This window comes from Arvicola amphibius, chromosome 1 (assembly GCF_903992535.2).
Source record: "Arvicola amphibius chromosome 1, mArvAmp1.2, whole genome shotgun sequence".
In the NCBI taxonomy this organism is placed as follows: domain Eukaryota; kingdom Metazoa; phylum Chordata; class Mammalia; order Rodentia; family Cricetidae; genus Arvicola; species Arvicola amphibius.
Genome location: NC_052047.1, coordinates 139,206,031 through 139,223,026, shown reverse-complemented (window position 1 = coordinate 139,223,026; position 16,996 = coordinate 139,206,031). Strand labels below are relative to the sequence as shown.

General features: G+C 47.2%; 1 protein-coding gene across 2 annotated transcripts in view; it reads right to left on the bottom strand.

The window, feature by feature from the left end:
• Positions 1-354: 354 nt before the first annotated feature.
• Mgmt (O-6-methylguanine-DNA methyltransferase) overlaps positions 355-16,996 on the bottom strand; it is a 243,004-nt gene continuing 226,362 nt past the window's right edge. For both annotated transcript variants that reach the window (XM_038344073.1, XM_038344081.1), the window contains 2 exons: positions 7,747-7,886; positions 355-658 (listed from right to left, as the gene is read on the bottom strand). In XM_038344073.1, coding sequence (XP_038200001.1) covers positions 449-658; positions 7,747-7,886 — 350 coding nt within the window. In that variant the 3' untranslated portion in view covers positions 355-448. The remainder of the gene's footprint in view (positions 659-7,746; positions 7,887-16,996) is intronic.

Below are 16,996 nucleotides of genomic sequence, written 5' to 3'. Positions count from 1 at the left end.
GGCCAATGAGGGTGGGGTGTTAGGAACTGAGTGGGGCCTGCCATCTCCTCAGGATAAATGGTTTGAAGGAAGACGAGGGGGGGAGGGAGGTCCCGCTAGGGAGGGGTCAGCCGTGCAGTATGAATAGCCTGGGGTGGCTAGCTATTGTCTGCAGGTGTCAGACGCATCTCCCTTCATGCAAAGGGGCCCTAAGACTCACAAGGCCTTTCTCATTCTCACCCCCACGTTAATAGGCATTAAAAATGCAACAGTAGCCATGGCAGGGAAGGGAGCTGATGACATGCACAAGGGTGGGGCGTCTCAACTCATTCTGCTGGAAAATGTAGAAACAAGGAAGGGCAGCCAACTCCCGTCTGCCAGGACACATCTAGCTCTTTTAATATAGTGGGACCGCCACCGCACATCCGCTTCGACACGCCTTACATCCATGCGGCGCTCCAACAGCCACTCATCTCCGGCCAGATGGCTTGGAGCTGGTGGAGCCACGGGACGGCCTGAGCCAGGTCCCAGTCAGACCCAAGGCCTTGCAGGTTGGCTGCCGAGTTGGGATGCCCTCGTGGGCCAGAAGCCACTCCTTCACAGCCTGCCCTCCTCCAGAGTAATTGCCAAGGGTGCCGTCGCTGCAGATCACCCGGTGGCAGGGGATGAGGATGGGGACCTGAAAAACAGGAATGCCACTGTCAGTCTGGCCTGAGACTGAGGTTTCTATGCTACTGACAAGGTCCTGCCTGTCCGGCACTGCCAGGCAGATCTCCAGTTAGCAGGTTCCTGGAATGGCCATCATGCGGGTTCCTTCAGTACCCCCACTTTGTACCCTACAGAGGCTCTGAGGGTCTTCTTTGGGGGGTGGACATCTGTTCTGAGGTATATGGAGGGATATGGAATTCTCTGTATCAAGGTTTAGGAGGACATCGGATTGCACCTGAGGGGTGATTGAACACGTGTCCCCTACTCAAGTTAGAACTGCATTTCTGAGTTCCACGAGACTTTCTGACATCACCAATCTGTAACAGGAATCTTCAGGGATGTCTGACATCACCAATCTGTAACAGGAATCTTCAGGGATGGTGGCAGGCCCAGTTAACCCAAGGGGTTGGTAAACCATGGCTGTGAAGCTGATGCTGCCTACCTTCTGATTTTGTAAATAAAGTCTGATTTGAACACAGCCATGCCTTTGGCTGCCATCTGTGGCTGCTTTGTGAATGCACAGAATATTCCCCAGTGGCCTTGCACACAAAAAAAGCTGGCTAAGCCAACTTATGCTGTGCCTATGCATTGGGAGTTTTTCTTTCCCGTTTCTTTGGGACACACGAAGTCTCAACGGCACCTGTGTCTACACCTTTCCCAGCATACACTGCCATTGGCATCACATCCAGAGTCCCAACAAGGTCCGGAGACTAGGAAGATCTTATCAGGGTTTCTGCAGCCTCCCAACTCAGACGGTCTGAGGTACCCAGGCTGCTCTCCAGTCCTTAATGGTATGAGCAAAGCTAAGCCCTGGTGGTCCTCTTCTACACTAAAGCTAAGTCCTGGTGGTCCTCTCTACACTAAAGTGATGGGTTTCTTCTAAAGGAGGCCTCTTCTTAGTGGAAACACACATGTAAGTGTTGAAGGAGGCCGCTTGTTTGTTTCCCGAAAGCCCAGAAACCTGTAATAATCATACAGAAACCGTATTAATTAAATCACTGCTTGGCCTATTAGCTCTACTAGCTTCTTATTGGCTAACTCTTACATATTAATTTAACCCATTTCTATTAATCTGTGTATCGCCACATGGCTGTGGTTTACCGGCTAAAGTTCTGGCATCTGTCTCCAGCGGGACTATATGGCTTCTCTCTGACTCCTCCCTTTTTTCTCCCAACATTCAGTTTAGTACCTATCCCCCACCCCCACTTACCTAAGTTCTGTCCTATCAACAGGCCAAAGCAGTTTCTTTATTCATTAACCAAGACAGAAGGACCTCCCCTATCGTATAAGGAGGAGATGACCACCAGAAGGTGCTAAGGATGATGATGGCTAGACATGTGTGTGCTTTGGCTGTGGTGTATGGTCTGTATGCTCTGAGCCATTTGCCCAGTCACCTGCTATTGCAAAATGTCACACCAAAAATTGGGAAATGATTCCAGTGAGTTATCAAACATGGCGTTTCTTCCTATTGACTCTGACAAGCTCAAAAACAGGGGCCTGTAATCTCATGAGCCCAATAATAGTAACTGACCCACCATTTCTCATGCCTGGCACGATGCAAACCTGCAGACATCTTCATTGGGGTCCAAAAGATCTGGATGCCAGGTGTGCACAGGGGCTTGGCTACAGGGCAATGCTCATACCAGAGGGACTCTGATTCTCACCTTGTAGCCACAAGGCTATGACCTTGTCCAGGCTGCATTCTTTGACCTCCAATAACGAGGACCAGGGAATTCTCATCTCTGCAGAGGGAATATATTTCCTTCACCAGTGGTCCCCAAGGGACTGACAAATACCTGCCTAGGTCACTGAGCAGGTATCTGGGCTACGTGGACTGAGGCTCCATGGTCCATCATCCGTGCAGGCTGAACAGCTGGCTCTTCCTCTGCTTTGTGGATAGAGACACTTTTGGCCTCACCTGCCTCCATCCGCAGGGGAGGAAGGAATGAGAACAGCCAGTATGTCTGCAGAAGATTTGTCTGTACTCTGGTTGCCTTCAGAGAAGGTCAATGTGTGCTCAGAAATGGCAGGGTTGGTGATGGAACCTCATTCTGGTGGGAATCAATAGGAAGATGCCGGGGCTGGGCCATCTCCTCCAACCCTGCTTTCTTTGCAGTAAGGAAATATACTGGTGTCTTGATTCCTTTATACTTTACTGGGTCAGAGCACGGATAGAAAAAGATGGACATCACCTGTGAAACTCACAGTGGCTAAAGTCACATGTGGACACCGCCCTCCCACCCCCAACCCAACCTCTCTCCCTGGGCAACCATGTAAACAGTATGACTACACTCAGCCTGCCAGGGAGGCTGCAGACCTGTCCTGAGAAGGGACATGCTTTATGTGCCTGCTGCAGAGAATGCTGTGGATCGGGATCCTAACAAGAAGTTCCCAGAGCTTTAACTAGAGGGCTAGAGGAGGGCTCACACACTCACTGTGGCTCCAGCAGCCCACGGAACTTACTATGACCAGGGTCCAGGGAACACATGGAGTGACACACCTATGGTGGCTGCTGTCAGAGATGGCCACTGTTACAGACCACAACCTGAGTTACGAGCATCTGCTTCAGGAGCTCATTCTGGAAGGTTCTGAGTTGCCCTGACACAGGAAAATATAGAGAGCAGGTGTGCAAGTCAGAGGTCATCTGAGGTACGCGTACAGGGTTTGCTCTGGGGTTCTGCCATGGTGAGAACTAGCTACTCCTGCAGGGCTCCAGTGGGATGCTTACAGAGGTGCTGCTGGGTACCACCCACATCCCACTGCTCTTCTTTCCTCCTTTTCCAGTGGCTTATTAATATCTATCCCTGACGCACCCTTGCCTTTTCTATCTACCATGCTAAGCAAATGGGACACAGTGGCCAACTTCTGGTCAGATGACAATCTAGAGGAAGCTGCCCAGCACAGGCATATGAAATATTGAGATCTGTATCTCGGAACCTGAGCATCCTGGTGTTGCTTCCTCATTACTCAAGGCCTCCATATGGGCATCCCTGTGGTCACCCCCCGCCCCGTGCCCTTGGCCATACGATTCACCTGCTAAGCTGAGTATGCTCTTTGTTGGGGTGTACCACACAGGATCCAGCAGATGGGGGTCACTCTAGCCCTCACTTCTGACATGGCATTTTTCATGCCTAATGTGAGGCTTCCTCATGGAGTCCCAGAAGCCCTCCAACACCCCAGGTCAAGGGTTTAAGTTCACTGGCCAATAAGAGACAAAGCGGAGGTTCTAACCGGCAGGAGCCTGGATCTGCTTGTCTTCCTGATGGCTCTGTGTACACACTGCCTCTCTTGAGGAGTGACTGACATGGCGGTGGTGGGACTCTGAGGACCTGGGACCACCGCTGTTTTACAACAAAGCATGTGAGACGCGGACACAATTTCCCACACCTCACAGACCTTCTCCTGCTTTGACTCCGATGGCTACCATGATGACGTGGGCAGATGTGGTCTATGAGTAGTTTTAAGGACTACTGGCATGATACTCGGGAAGGCGAGAGCTGACCATGCAGCCAGCGGCAGCATGGGGTGAGCAGTGGCATTCTAGGCATACGCGGATGACAGCCTGTGACCTTGGCCTTGAAAGGAGCCATGAAAGGTGTTGAGAATGGAACGTTCTGACTGATTTATGTAAGAAAAATGAACTACGATAGTGACACAGAGTCAGAAGATTGTGAGGTGACACCAACCCTCAGCTTTGGTTGAGACAGGCACGCCGCTCGATCTGGTCTTGCTGACACTGAGACGCATATTCCACCATTCTACTGGATATCAGATCTGACCTCTCAGCTTTGACGTTTTTCTTCCCTCTCAAGGGATTATGGGATTACAGAGTGAGCACCAAGCCCGCCTCTCTCTGCTTCCTTCTGTGCATCAACAGAGCCGAGGGACTGCCGGCACAGAATGCAGGTGGACTGGCGACGTACTCACACAACTCACCTTCAGAAATGGACCCTGCTTCATGTCAGGCTAGCAATAGCTCTTTACTGGGGCTCCAGTAAGATTTACTGGGGCTCCATCCATGGCCATATCTGAAGGACCTGTACCATTGCTGCCCTCTTCTTGGCAGCCCCTGCTGCAGGCAATGCGATTGCTAGCGATACTCAAGGAGCCCGTGGTATTACAGCTTCATTGAAATCTTCATGCTGTGAAATCTAATTTGTCCAATACCCGGTTCCATCACTTGCGCAAGCCCTTTCTCAACTGCTATAAAACTTCCAAACCCATAGATTTGTCTCCAACAAAAATAACATGAAGGGGCCTTGCGATCGATAATGGAATCCCTCTGATTCTGGAACTGGCTGAATATTTCTTCCAACTTTGCCTTTGTTCTTCTGGGCAGAGGCCACAGGGGAGAAAGCTTGTTTTCCCTCGCAGCCTCATCAATACCTAAATCCTGGTGAACGAGTGACACCGAGAAGTTGTAATCAATAGCTCCCGGTGCGTTTTTTTCTTCTGGTCAAATGGTTCAGCTCCACTGACAACCCTGACACTCAGAACATGATGCTAAATCTTTATCAACAGCCATCTGGGTGAATGGCAGAACAGGACTCGGGGGTCATCGGTGCTCACGGCAATCTGTGAATAAACTAACTCCTCGGGAATGTGTTTGTTTAGAAAAAGGTGGGAAACTCCCTCAGCTTGTATTGATCGCCTCTGAACTACATTTAGCAAATTGTGTCTGAGGATGTGGCAGAAGGGGGTTCTGTGAGTGAGCTAGTGAGTGTGTGTGTGTGTGTGTGTGTGTGTGTGTGTATGTGCGTGCACACATGCGTGTGTGTGCACGAAAAGTCATTGGGACTGGGCATTCCTTATTCAGGGTGGTGTGGCACCTTCCAGAGGTTGCCCAGTCTCCTGGCAGGGCCAGTGAGTCTCACTTGGGAAACTTGGGAAAAGCTGAGTTCCACGATGGAGGAAAACTCTCACCCAGCAAAACTCATCTCCTGTTCTTGAGGTGGCTAATCCAGCAATGGCCAGTTGTGAGGCCAGATGGCATGAGGTTCCTGCCAGCCACCAAAGCAATGATGTGAGGTGAGGCCTCCAGGGCCTGGAGCAGTCTACACCTTCCTACCCCTCCTCTTGCATTTGCAAATAGCACTGCTTAGCCAAAACGTGAGAACTTTGTTCTTTATAAGCTTATGCCATATTGGCAGCTTTGGGGTAAGGGGGACATATACAGCCACCCCACCTTGGGCCCTGTACTCAGTGGTGCTGAGGACACTACCAACATGGGCAGCAGGCAGAACCTACCACTGTCCAGGCCTTTTCTCCCTCAAGTCTCAGTATCCCCTTCTCATACTGGTTTCCAGGGGTGCTTGATGAAGACTCATCACCAAAGTAGGTACAGTATGTGTCCCAGTGGGTACCCCGGGCAGCAGAGCTTGTTCTTAAAGCACAGATGTTAGCTGCACTCAGAGCAGAAGCTGAGGTGTTGGTGCCCACTGATGGGACCATCTCCATCTTCATGTGAGTACACACGGGAAACTTTCCAAGACAAAACAACTCAGTTCCCAACTTGAGTGTGGCTAAATACCAAACTGTTCGATCTGCGGCAGGAGTCACCTGGGCAATGGCGATACCTCCTCCTCAGCCTCAGGAGCGATTCAGACCTGGGTGTGGTGCCGAGATACCTACTCCATTCAAAGGTCAGGTCGGTTGGTGTGCGTTCAAAACAGTAGCTGCAAGGGTGCAGTAGGAGAAGGGTAGAAAGCATCGGCCTCCTCTGTTCTCCGGGGGCATTAAACGGAGTCACAGAACAAAAAAGTATTGGAGCTGTTTCTTTGTCTATAACAAAATTTAATGCCTCACGGCCAAGCATGGTAATGAATGGCTTTAGTCCCAGAACTCAGGAGGCAAAGAAAGGTACCTCTAGGACTTCCAGCCTGGTCTACAGAGAGAGTTCCAGGTCAACCCCAGGGCTCCATAGAAAAACCCTGTCCAATATAAAAAATAAAAATAATAAAAATAATAAAAATAAAAATCTAATGTGTCAAAATCTAGCTGTGGCCCAGAAATGGTGGTCTACTGGGAAACCTCAAAAGTCATCCCCAAAGCCAGGTGATGCATACCCCTTTAATCTTAACAACTGGGAAGTAGAGGCAGGAGAATCTCTGTGGGTTCGAGGACTGCTTGGTCTACATAGTGAGTTCTAGGACTTCCAATGCTACACAGAGAAATCCCTTCTCAAACAACAGCCACTACCCACCAAAGGAGGCTCAGACTGTCTGATTCATCAATGTCCCTTCCAGGCAGGGTACACTTCTGATTAGGTGACATTTTTCTGTCATGTTAGAGGCCCGCACAGCTTTATCAACATGACAGCACACCTATACTGGCACAGGGAAGCTGCTTGGGACATTTAGGGAACCTGGAGGTAGTGCCTTCTTGCCCACCCAAGGCCCACAAGACTGCAGGGCCTTGGTCTGGACTTTAGATGTCCCAGGGGAGCCAAAATACCCACTGCAATGTGGGTCTACAGGCTGTCTCTAAAAGCGTAACCTTGTGGGCTGGGAACTTGGAGCTCAATAAACTCTGACAGATTTGCAGGAAGGAACATAGATAAATGCTGATGCATTCTGGGGGAAGAGCCGTTCCCTGCAGAGCTGACATCCAAGGACAGCAGACATCTATGATGCTAGGTGTCACATCTTCTAGGCTCATCATACCCCAGAGACCCAGGGAGATGGGTTGTACTATTTCACCAAAACCTCAGAAGTCTGGTGCCACATGGGCAGGCCTCTTGTCTTCTGGCCATACGGCTGCATTTCCAGTGGATGGAAGAATGTGACCACTCACCAGGCACCCAGTGTGGGGACTAGCCAGAGGATAGTCAATGAATGGACAGACTGCCCTCTGTCTGCTTGCCACTCTCCAGTAAGGGTCTGCTACGACAAAGGGCTCATGTGGCTGGGACACTAAAGTGGGTCCCTCTCTCAGGAGTTGCCTCCCCACCCAGCCACATAGCCTCTGAAATACATTTATTCAAATGACACGTGGCTCCCAGAGTGGTTCAAAACCCAGCCATGGCAGGTATCCAGCCTGCTGGCCATCTGCGGAACTTACCGGATTGCTCCTCATTGCTCCTCCTACTGCGCGAGCCGCTTTGGGGTTGCCTGCCAGGGCTGCTAATTGCTGGTAAGAAACCATTTCTCCGAATTTCACAACCTTCAGCAGCTTCCATAACACCTGTCTCGTGAATGAATCTGAAAGAAAGAAAACAGAATGACGCGATTTGGACCAACGGCTCCAGCGGCTCAGATATAAATAGCTGCCAGTTCCCCAGCAGAAAATGCAATGACACAAATAGAGGTGTTATACTCAATTAAAACACGGGCCTCCACACAGCACCCTGTCACTGCGGCACAGGCAAGGAGAACTGGGAGGGAGCCGGGCACAAAGCAGGTGGGCCTCGGAAGGCTCCCCACATCTTTAATTTCTTTCCGTCTTCCTCACGGTCCATGTGGAGCTGTGTGTGATGCTCTTTCTGAGAGCGGGCAGGCACACATTTGCACACAGTTCAATTAGCAAGCATGGGAGCCCCTGCTGGCCCACCTACGTGGAAGCCCCTTGGGCTGCTGGTTCGTTTCCAACTTCAGGTGAGATGCAGGAGGAGGAAGTCTCCAGGGATGGGATGGGACCCTTTTCTAGTTGTCAACACGCAGCAGTGGGCAGGACTATCCCCAGGGCTGCTCTGAATGCCAGTATGCCCAGGTTGGGGTCACCCTGGCTGCAGGCAGCTATATGCATCTTGACTGAGCAGTGCTGTAAAAATAAAGCACCTCTCCCCGTTTCCTCTGACCAGCCACATCAAGCGTCATGCATTTTGTACCTGCAGCAGAAATGGCTGGGGTGAGGCATAGCTAGCTCCCTGATGCCTCTGGGTTCTGGAATCATCCCTTGCAATGTGACTTGAGTAGGGCAGAAGCCCAGGCAGAAAGAGGAGTCTGGTGTCAATAGATTCCTATTGTCTTCCTGAGGGGACACACAGGCTAGGGAGCAGGGAGGCCAAGCCACATCCACCATCCCTGGGGCTCCAAGACTTGGGGCAGGAGTTTCTGATGTGAACAACAGAGAGGAAGGCTCCAGGGGCAGAGACGACATCAGGGAGCATGTCCTCCACAGTGCTGGCCACATGTGGTGCCAAGCTGGCGGGGAGTGTGATTCGGTCCTTAAAGGAAAACACACCCTTACATGCATGTTAAATAATAAAAATCACTTCTTAACTGAAGGGAATGATAATCACTTCACTGGAGGAAAAAAAAACCCTGTTTAGTCTTTATTATAACATTAAGCAAATTAAACATCAGCATAATCCAGGTGATACTAGAAAAGGGTCATCAAAGAAATTAACTTTGTTGTTCATTAATTTACATGGATTAGTAGAGGGCACAGACACAGCGAATGTGCTCTAGTTTTTTTATGATATAATTTCAAACTGTACAGCATTTGTGGCAGGAGGGTGACTTTGGGGTTAATCAGACTGATTTGTCCTTTTAATTGCTTTCTATTCAAAGAAAATTCATTAGATAATGTTCTCTTCAAAATTCATGAATCAATTTAACTGAAGAAACCGCATTAACGGCTCTGGGTTCATTAACACATGCAGTTTGAGTGGCTGGGTGCTGGGAGGGTTTCCTTAGGCAAACAAGCTCTGTTTACTGTCTTGCCCTCTGAAAGGGGCTCGGAATCACCTTGCTAATCGTACTTACTGTTACTGTGTCTGAGAAAAGGAAAGGAAGGAGGCAGAGGAGGAGAAGGAAAGCAGGCTGAAAGGCTTCAAGGAGCTGCCCTGGGTGGGAGCAAAGGAAGCAGCCCCATGCTACAGGAAGCAGGAGCTGCCCGGCCTTCCTCAGAGGGTGCAGACCCAGTGGACTGTCCCCTGTGCTGTGGCCCAGAGAGAGAGCTGTGACTGATGTCTCCAGAACAGCCTAGCGCTTTAACAGCCTGCTGGGATTAAACCAAGGGACAGCCTAACTGGAGCAGGTATGACTGTGAGAGACACTGGCATCTACACAGTGGTGGCTCCCAGCCACGGGGTCTCCAACCACGGACTGTCAGGTCACCAAGCATCTTTCTCCCCAGGTGGGAAAGCATCTGGAATGAAAAGTCTATGTGTTCAGATACCAGTATAGTCTCCCAAACATGTTCTTTTTTTTAAAAAAAACTTGTTTTTATTTTATATGTAAGTTTACTTGCATGCGTGTACATGTACCACAGGCATGGCTGGTGCTCACGGAAACCAGAAAAGGGCGTTGGATGTTCTAGAACTAAAGTTGCAGGCTGAGTGCTGGGAATTGAAACTGTGTCCCCTGAAGAGCAGCGAGTGCTGTTAACCACTGAGCCACCTTGAGGGCCCCGAGTTCAGCTTTGCCGTCAGTTTATCACAGGAAACTTTCTGTTTTTATCATCTATCCCAAACTGGCCTTCAACTTGTTAGGTGGCCTTGAATTCCCAACCCTTACGTTTCTATCTTCTAAGTACAGAATTACCACAAGCCCATCACCGTGTCCCCTTTTATACTGGGGATTGAACCAGGCACTCTACCAATGCAGCTGCATCCTCAGGCCTGGTAACTAGTTCTTAGCCAGTCCAGAGTTCACACAGGGCAACACAGAGCCAGGTGGTTCTCAACCTTCCTAACGCTGCAACCCTTGAATACCTCTTGGCGTGCTAACCCCCAACCATAAAATTATCTTCATTGCTACTTCATGACTGTAATTTTGCTACTGTATGAATTGTGATGCAAATATTGCCACCCCCTGCGAAAGGGTCCTTTGACCCCAAAGGGGTTGTGACCCACAGGTTGAGAACTGCTGCACTAGGCAGTCTGGCTCAAAGAAAGCAGCTTTTCATAATCAAGCGCATCCTTTTTCAAACGTATCTGAAAATGCTTCTTTAGTCTGGAAGGAGCAAATGCACTCATTAGTGGAAGCCGCTCTCAGAGACAGGCCTTTAACCAGACCTGGGCACAGTGGAGATTTGCTTGCATCTACACGCAAGGAAGGGGCTGGCACTTTTGTGTTAAGAACCAGTTTTCAAATGTATGCGGATCTGCTTACATGAGCTCAATGGGAATGTGGAAAACACAGTTTCTGAAGGTTTGATGAGGCCACATAAATCCTTGGTGGCTGGCCGAGTCATGTTGGGTGACCCAGTGAAATCCAACCTTCCCCTGGGTGGCTTTCCACATAGTAAGCAAGCCAGCAACTCCAGCGCTATGGGAAGTAGTCCCTGCATGTTATAGTGCAATGTTCTTCAAGCTCGCCCGTCTCTCACGGCTCTTCTGAAGGCTTCCTCTCTCCAGTACGTGCCTCTGCCCCAGGACTTTGTCAGTCTGATGCAGCCAGGGTCAAAGCTCTGCCAGAGGCTGCCCTGCGTTTCAGATCTCCTCTCTGAAGGACGTGGCTCTGGTGGCTTGTGCATATAATGAAGCTACCTAAGCGAAAATGAGTTATTTATTTAATTCCACCTGGACTTGAGCTCATCAGAAGCGGAATAGATGCTGCTTTCCAGAGTGGTGCTGTGTTGTAGACACGGGGAGTTTCTGACGTATGCTAAGGGAGTGGGAAGTACAGCCTTAAAAGGAAACACCATCTCCACTCCTGCACTCAGACCCATGAAGCTCAACTACTTCTGATAAGGGAGACCCCACTCGGGGGGGGGGGGGGATGTGGTGTGAGGAGGCAATGGTCTGGCTCCGCCCACCTTACTCCTTGAGCCCCTCCCTTTCCACCAAGCATTGTAGGTGTTGCTTTGACATCCCAGGTCTCTGTCAGGCACCACTTGAGTAAGGGACAATCACAGGGCTGGCCTTCAAGGCGTGGCTCAGGCCCTACCCTTCCCCTGGAGCCTGGTTTATACGTCCAAGGGCAGTCCTCACAGATCTGACTTCCCTAGGAGATGCCTCTTTCAGCGCTGAGCCTTGAGTTCATCCTGGGCCAAGATATTAGGAGGGCAGAGGCACAGGTGCCGTACACAGGGTCCTGCCCAGGGAGTGTTCCCTTGGCAGCAAGAGGTAGTTTGGAAGAGACTCTACCGAAGCTGGCATAGGCCACAGCCATTTGCACTCACAATGCACAAGCTTCAGAGGCAGCCAGAGTGAGCTTTTGAGATATGAAGTTGAAATATGGAACGAAAGGAAGTGGGCTCCGGCTCCAGATCAAGAGAGGGTGGCACACTGTGCCTGGTCCCTCCTATTCAAAACCTTTCTGGAACCCCGCAGATATAGACAGCAGCTTAGCGAGGGGGAGCTGTGATATCAGAAGTCAGGAGACAGGGGAAACATCAAGATGATGAGTTATTATAGATTATTTTCATCTCAGGCTAGGCTTGCTATAGTTCCCGCATTGAGGAGAAAGGAACCCATTGACAGCCAGAAGAGGGGGGTCACCAAGGCCCTGTCAGTCCACTGTCCTCCCAAATGCTGTGTTGATGCTGGGGTGTGGTGGTCCCAGGAGCTCGCATCTCGAGAAGCAGCTGCCCCTTTCTGGTGGCAACAGGTATGAAGGGAGGCAAAAGCCCTTGTTTTTCCTTCCCTTTGTCTTTCTGCTGCTCGGCCTGGATCTGAGCTCAGGCATGAGGACTCTTCAGCAGAACTTGAGCAAAGCCCAGCTCAGGTTCTGGGGCACAGAAAAGGGAGCCCCGAGAACTGGAAAGCACCAGAGAGGCTGTAGAGAAGTTTTTTTCTTTTAAAATTCCGTTTTATTTATTTATCTGGAGTGCGCCATGGCCCAGCGTCTCATCACATTCAGGATGGTCAGACTGTAATGCAGAATTGCTGAGTACGTGCTCGTGGTTAGAACCACTTCTGATGCCTAGGGAGAGGTGAGGCACGCTGTGGCTGATGCCGATGCCGGACTCATTTGACACAACCTGAAAGGATGTGTTATGTGGATGCTGCAGGGAAGGGAAAGGCTCTTGAAAGAAATGGAAGACACAAGGTCTCGGCAAAGAAATAAGACATTCACATGAATGACCAAGAAGAAAGTTTAGCCCCAAAGTGTCAATAACCTGACTTAGAAATTGCTCTTCATGGGACCCGTATGACAGTACGCATGGAAAAGGTCAAGGATCTGCGGACAAGCCAAGAGCATCCCGATCCGAGCTCTGAGAAATTCTATCTAGAGCAAACGCAACTCTCCAGGAAGAACTGAAGATTCATGGGACATGGTCAAAAGATCTAATATTCTTCTTGGATTAACATTAGGAGGAGAGAAAATGTGGAATGGAAAAGAACTTAACAGCTTTCAAAGGGCAGAATAAACAGCAAATAGGACATACTGCGAGAAGGTCAGCTCAAGTATAGCCCACCCAGACTGCTGAACACTAAAAACAGAGAAGCTAGAGGAGGAAGAACTCATTCTGCATAGGGTAGCAACATGAATGCCATGGGGTTCTATCAGAGACACTGGGTATGAATGGCCATGGGGTTCTATCAGAGACACTGGGTATGAATGGCCATGGGGTTCCATGAATCAGAGACATTAGGTATGAATGGCCATGGGGTTCCATCAATCAGAGACACTGGGTATGAATGGCCATGGGGCTCTATCAATCAGAGACACTGGGTAAGAATGGCCATGGATTCTATCGGAGACATGAGGCCAGCGCAGCATTTTCAGCGCACAAAAGGGAAGGCATTGACAACTCAGAATTCTTTATTTAAAATGTCCCCAGGAATGAAACTAGCATATGAAGAAGGTTTCAGGTAAAAGAGCTGAGATCATCCTCTGCCAAGAGTCCCCCATCTTCAGAGAAAGGAGGAGACACCAAAGGGAACCTGGGACTATTACAAGGCCAGCAGCATAGCCAGATATGGCAAACAGGCCTGATTCCAGCTAATAAGAAGGCTGAAAGATCCTGGGCTATCCAGCAGGTGTGGCTCAGATAAAGCACTTTCCTAGCATTCAGGAGCCCCACCGAGTTCCCTGTCCCTCAGCATCAATTAACCAGCAATATGCAGGGTGGGGGACACAGGGAGCACATGGCTAGACAGCAGACTACTGATTCTTAAGGAGAGGGTTTTTTTTTTTTTTTTGCATTTGACAAGTAAGTATCAATGGTCACAAAGAGCTTTTTGACATACCCAGGCATAAGATATAAGACGTTAGGCCACTGGGGTAGAAGGTCCTATACCTGTGCTGAGAGGTGACCAGGGCAGTGTGACTCTTCTATCTGACCTGGAACCAAACCTTGCTTCTCCTCATTCCTCAGATATGAGGGTCTCTGTGGGGATGAGGTTTCTATACTCCACTCGAAACAGTAAAAGGTTGATTTTAACTTGACTGGAAATGAGTGTTGCAATCCCTGTAGCAGTCAGGAGAAAAAAAATCTACAAAAAGGAGAGAGAGTAAGAAAGCATATAAACAAAATTAAAACTTTTAGTGTTGGTAAATTAGCCCCAAATGAGGGGGAGATAGAAAAGGGGTACAAATAAATCGAGAGCAAATAAATGCAGAACCCAAATCCAAACATCACTAACTGCATCAAGTAGACATGGTTTAAGCACACCAATAAGAAAACTGGCGTTGCCAGAGGAGATGGCTCAGGGGTTAGGAATACTTGCTGCCCTTTCAGAGGACTAGAATTTGGTCCCAGCACCCAGGTCTGATGGATCACTACAATCTGTAACTTTAGTTCGATGGGATAGGGAACACGCTTCTGGCCACTATAGGTACATATGTGCACATAAACATAAATAAACATAAATCTTAAAGGAAAGACAGACATTCTTGGTACAAATAAAAGCAGCAATGCCCACTGTCTAACAGAAACCCACTTCAAATGAGAGCCATAGGAAGGACAACAGAAAACAAACACCAGGACGGTTAATATAGAACTAAGAAGCCTTAGAAGCAAAGAATGTTTCCAGGGGGACATTTTAAAAAGCAACATGGGGAGGCAGCGAACTCCACCAGATCAGATGTTATGACTCAAATGGACTTAACAGACATCTATAGAACATTTTCCATTCAAACATTTTAAAAAAGAACATACATTCTTCTCAGCACCCCATGAAACCTCAAAAATTGACCGCATACTAGGTAACAAATCAAACCTCAACAGATACAAAAAAATGGGAATAACCTCATGTATCTTATCAGATCACCATGGCTTAAAATTAGGATTCAACAGCAACATTAATTTCAGTAAGCCCACAAACATGTGAAAACTAAACAATGCTCGCTTGAATCATCAATGGGTCAAGGAAGAAATCAAACACTTCCTAAAATTCAATGAAAATGACCACACAACATACCCAAATTTATGACACAATGAAAGCATCATTAAGAAGAAAATTCATAGCACTAAATATCTACATAAAGAAGCTGGAAAAATCCCACACTAGTGAGTTAAAAGAACACCTAAAAACTCTAGAACAAAAAGAAACAAATTCACACAGGAGGACTAGACCACAGGAAATAATCAAATTGAGAGCTGAAATCAACAAAATAGAAGCAAAGAAAACAGTATAAAGAATCAATGAGACAAAGAGTTGGTTCTTTGAGAAAACCAACAAAATAGACAAACTTTTATCTAAACTAACCAAAAGGCAGAGAGAATATCCAAATCAACAAAATCAGAAATGAAAAGGGGGACATAACAACAGACAGGGAGGAAATCCAGAGAATCGTTAGGTCATATTTCGAAAACTTGTACTCCACAAAATTAGAAAACTTAAAGGAAATGGACAACTTTCTGGATAAATATCACTTCCCAAAATTAAATCAAGCAAATTAAATAAACCTATAATTGCTAAAGAAATAGAAACAGTCACCAAAAGTCTCCTAACAAAAAAAAAAAAAACCAAACAAACAAACAAAAAAAAAAAACAAAAAAAAACAAAAAAAACCCCAAAACCCAGGGTCAGATGTTTTCAGAGCAGAATTCTACAATATTTTCAAAGAAGAACTAATATCAATACTCCTCAAATTGTTTCACACAGTCAACATCAAACTAAATGGAGAGAAACTCAAAGCGATCCCACTGAAATCAGGAAAAAGGCAGGTTGTCCACTCTCTCCATATATTTTCAATATAGTTCTTGTGGTTCTAGCTAGAGCAATTAAGACAACAAAAGGAGATCAAGGGGATATTAATCGGAAAAGGAGAAATCAAACTCTATTTGCTGATAATATGATAGTTTATATAAGGGACTCAAAAAATTCTACCAAGGAACTTCTACTACTCATAAACACTTTTAGTAATGTAGCAGGATACAAGATTAACTCAAAAAAATCAGTAGCCCTCCTTTATATAGATGATAAATGGGCTGAGAAAGAAATCAGAGAAACATTAGCCACAAATAACATAAAATATCTGGGAGGAACTCTAACCAAACAAGTGGAAGACCTGTATGACAGGAACTTTAAATCTTTGAAGAAAGAAATTTTAGAAGACACCAGAAAATGGAAAGAATTCCCATGCTCGTGGGTAAGTAGAATTAACATAGTAAAAATGGCAATCTTACCAAAAGCAATTCAATTCCCGGCAAAATTCTTCACAAACCTCAAAAGAACAATGCTCAACTTCATATGGAAAAACAAAAAATCCAGGATAGCCAAAACAATCCTGTACAATAAAGGAACTTATGAAGTCATCAATATCACTGACTTCAAACTCTACTATAGAGGTACAGTAATGAAAACAGCCTGGTATTGGCATTAAAACAGACAGGAGGAAAAACGGAAACAAATCAAGGACCCAGATATCAATTCATACACCTATGAACACCTGATTTTTGACAAAGAAGCTAAAAATAAAAAATGGAAAAAAGAAAGCATATACAACAAATGATGTTGGCCTTAACTGGATATCAACATGTAGAGGAAGGCGAATAGATCCACATTTATCACTATGCACAAAACTCAAGTCCAAATGAATCAAAGACCTCAACATAAAACCAACTATAGTGAAACTCATAGAAGAGAAAGTGGAAAGTAAACTTGGATGTATTGGCACAGGAGTTCACTTTATCAATATAATCCCAGTAGCACAGACACTGAGAGGAACAATTAAGAAATGGCATCTCCTGAAACTGAGAAGCTTCTGTCAAGTAAAGGACATTGTCAACAAGACAAAATGGCAGCCCACAGAATGGGAAAAGATCTTCACCAACATCGAACAGAGAGCTGATCTCTAAAACATACAAAGCACTCAAGAAATTGGTCATCAAAAGAGCAAATATACCAATAAAAAAATGGAGTACAGACTTAACAGAGAACCCTCAACAGAGGAATCTAAAATGGTTGAAAGACACTTAAGGAAATGCTCAACATCCTTAGTCATCAGAGAAATGCAAATCAAAACAACTC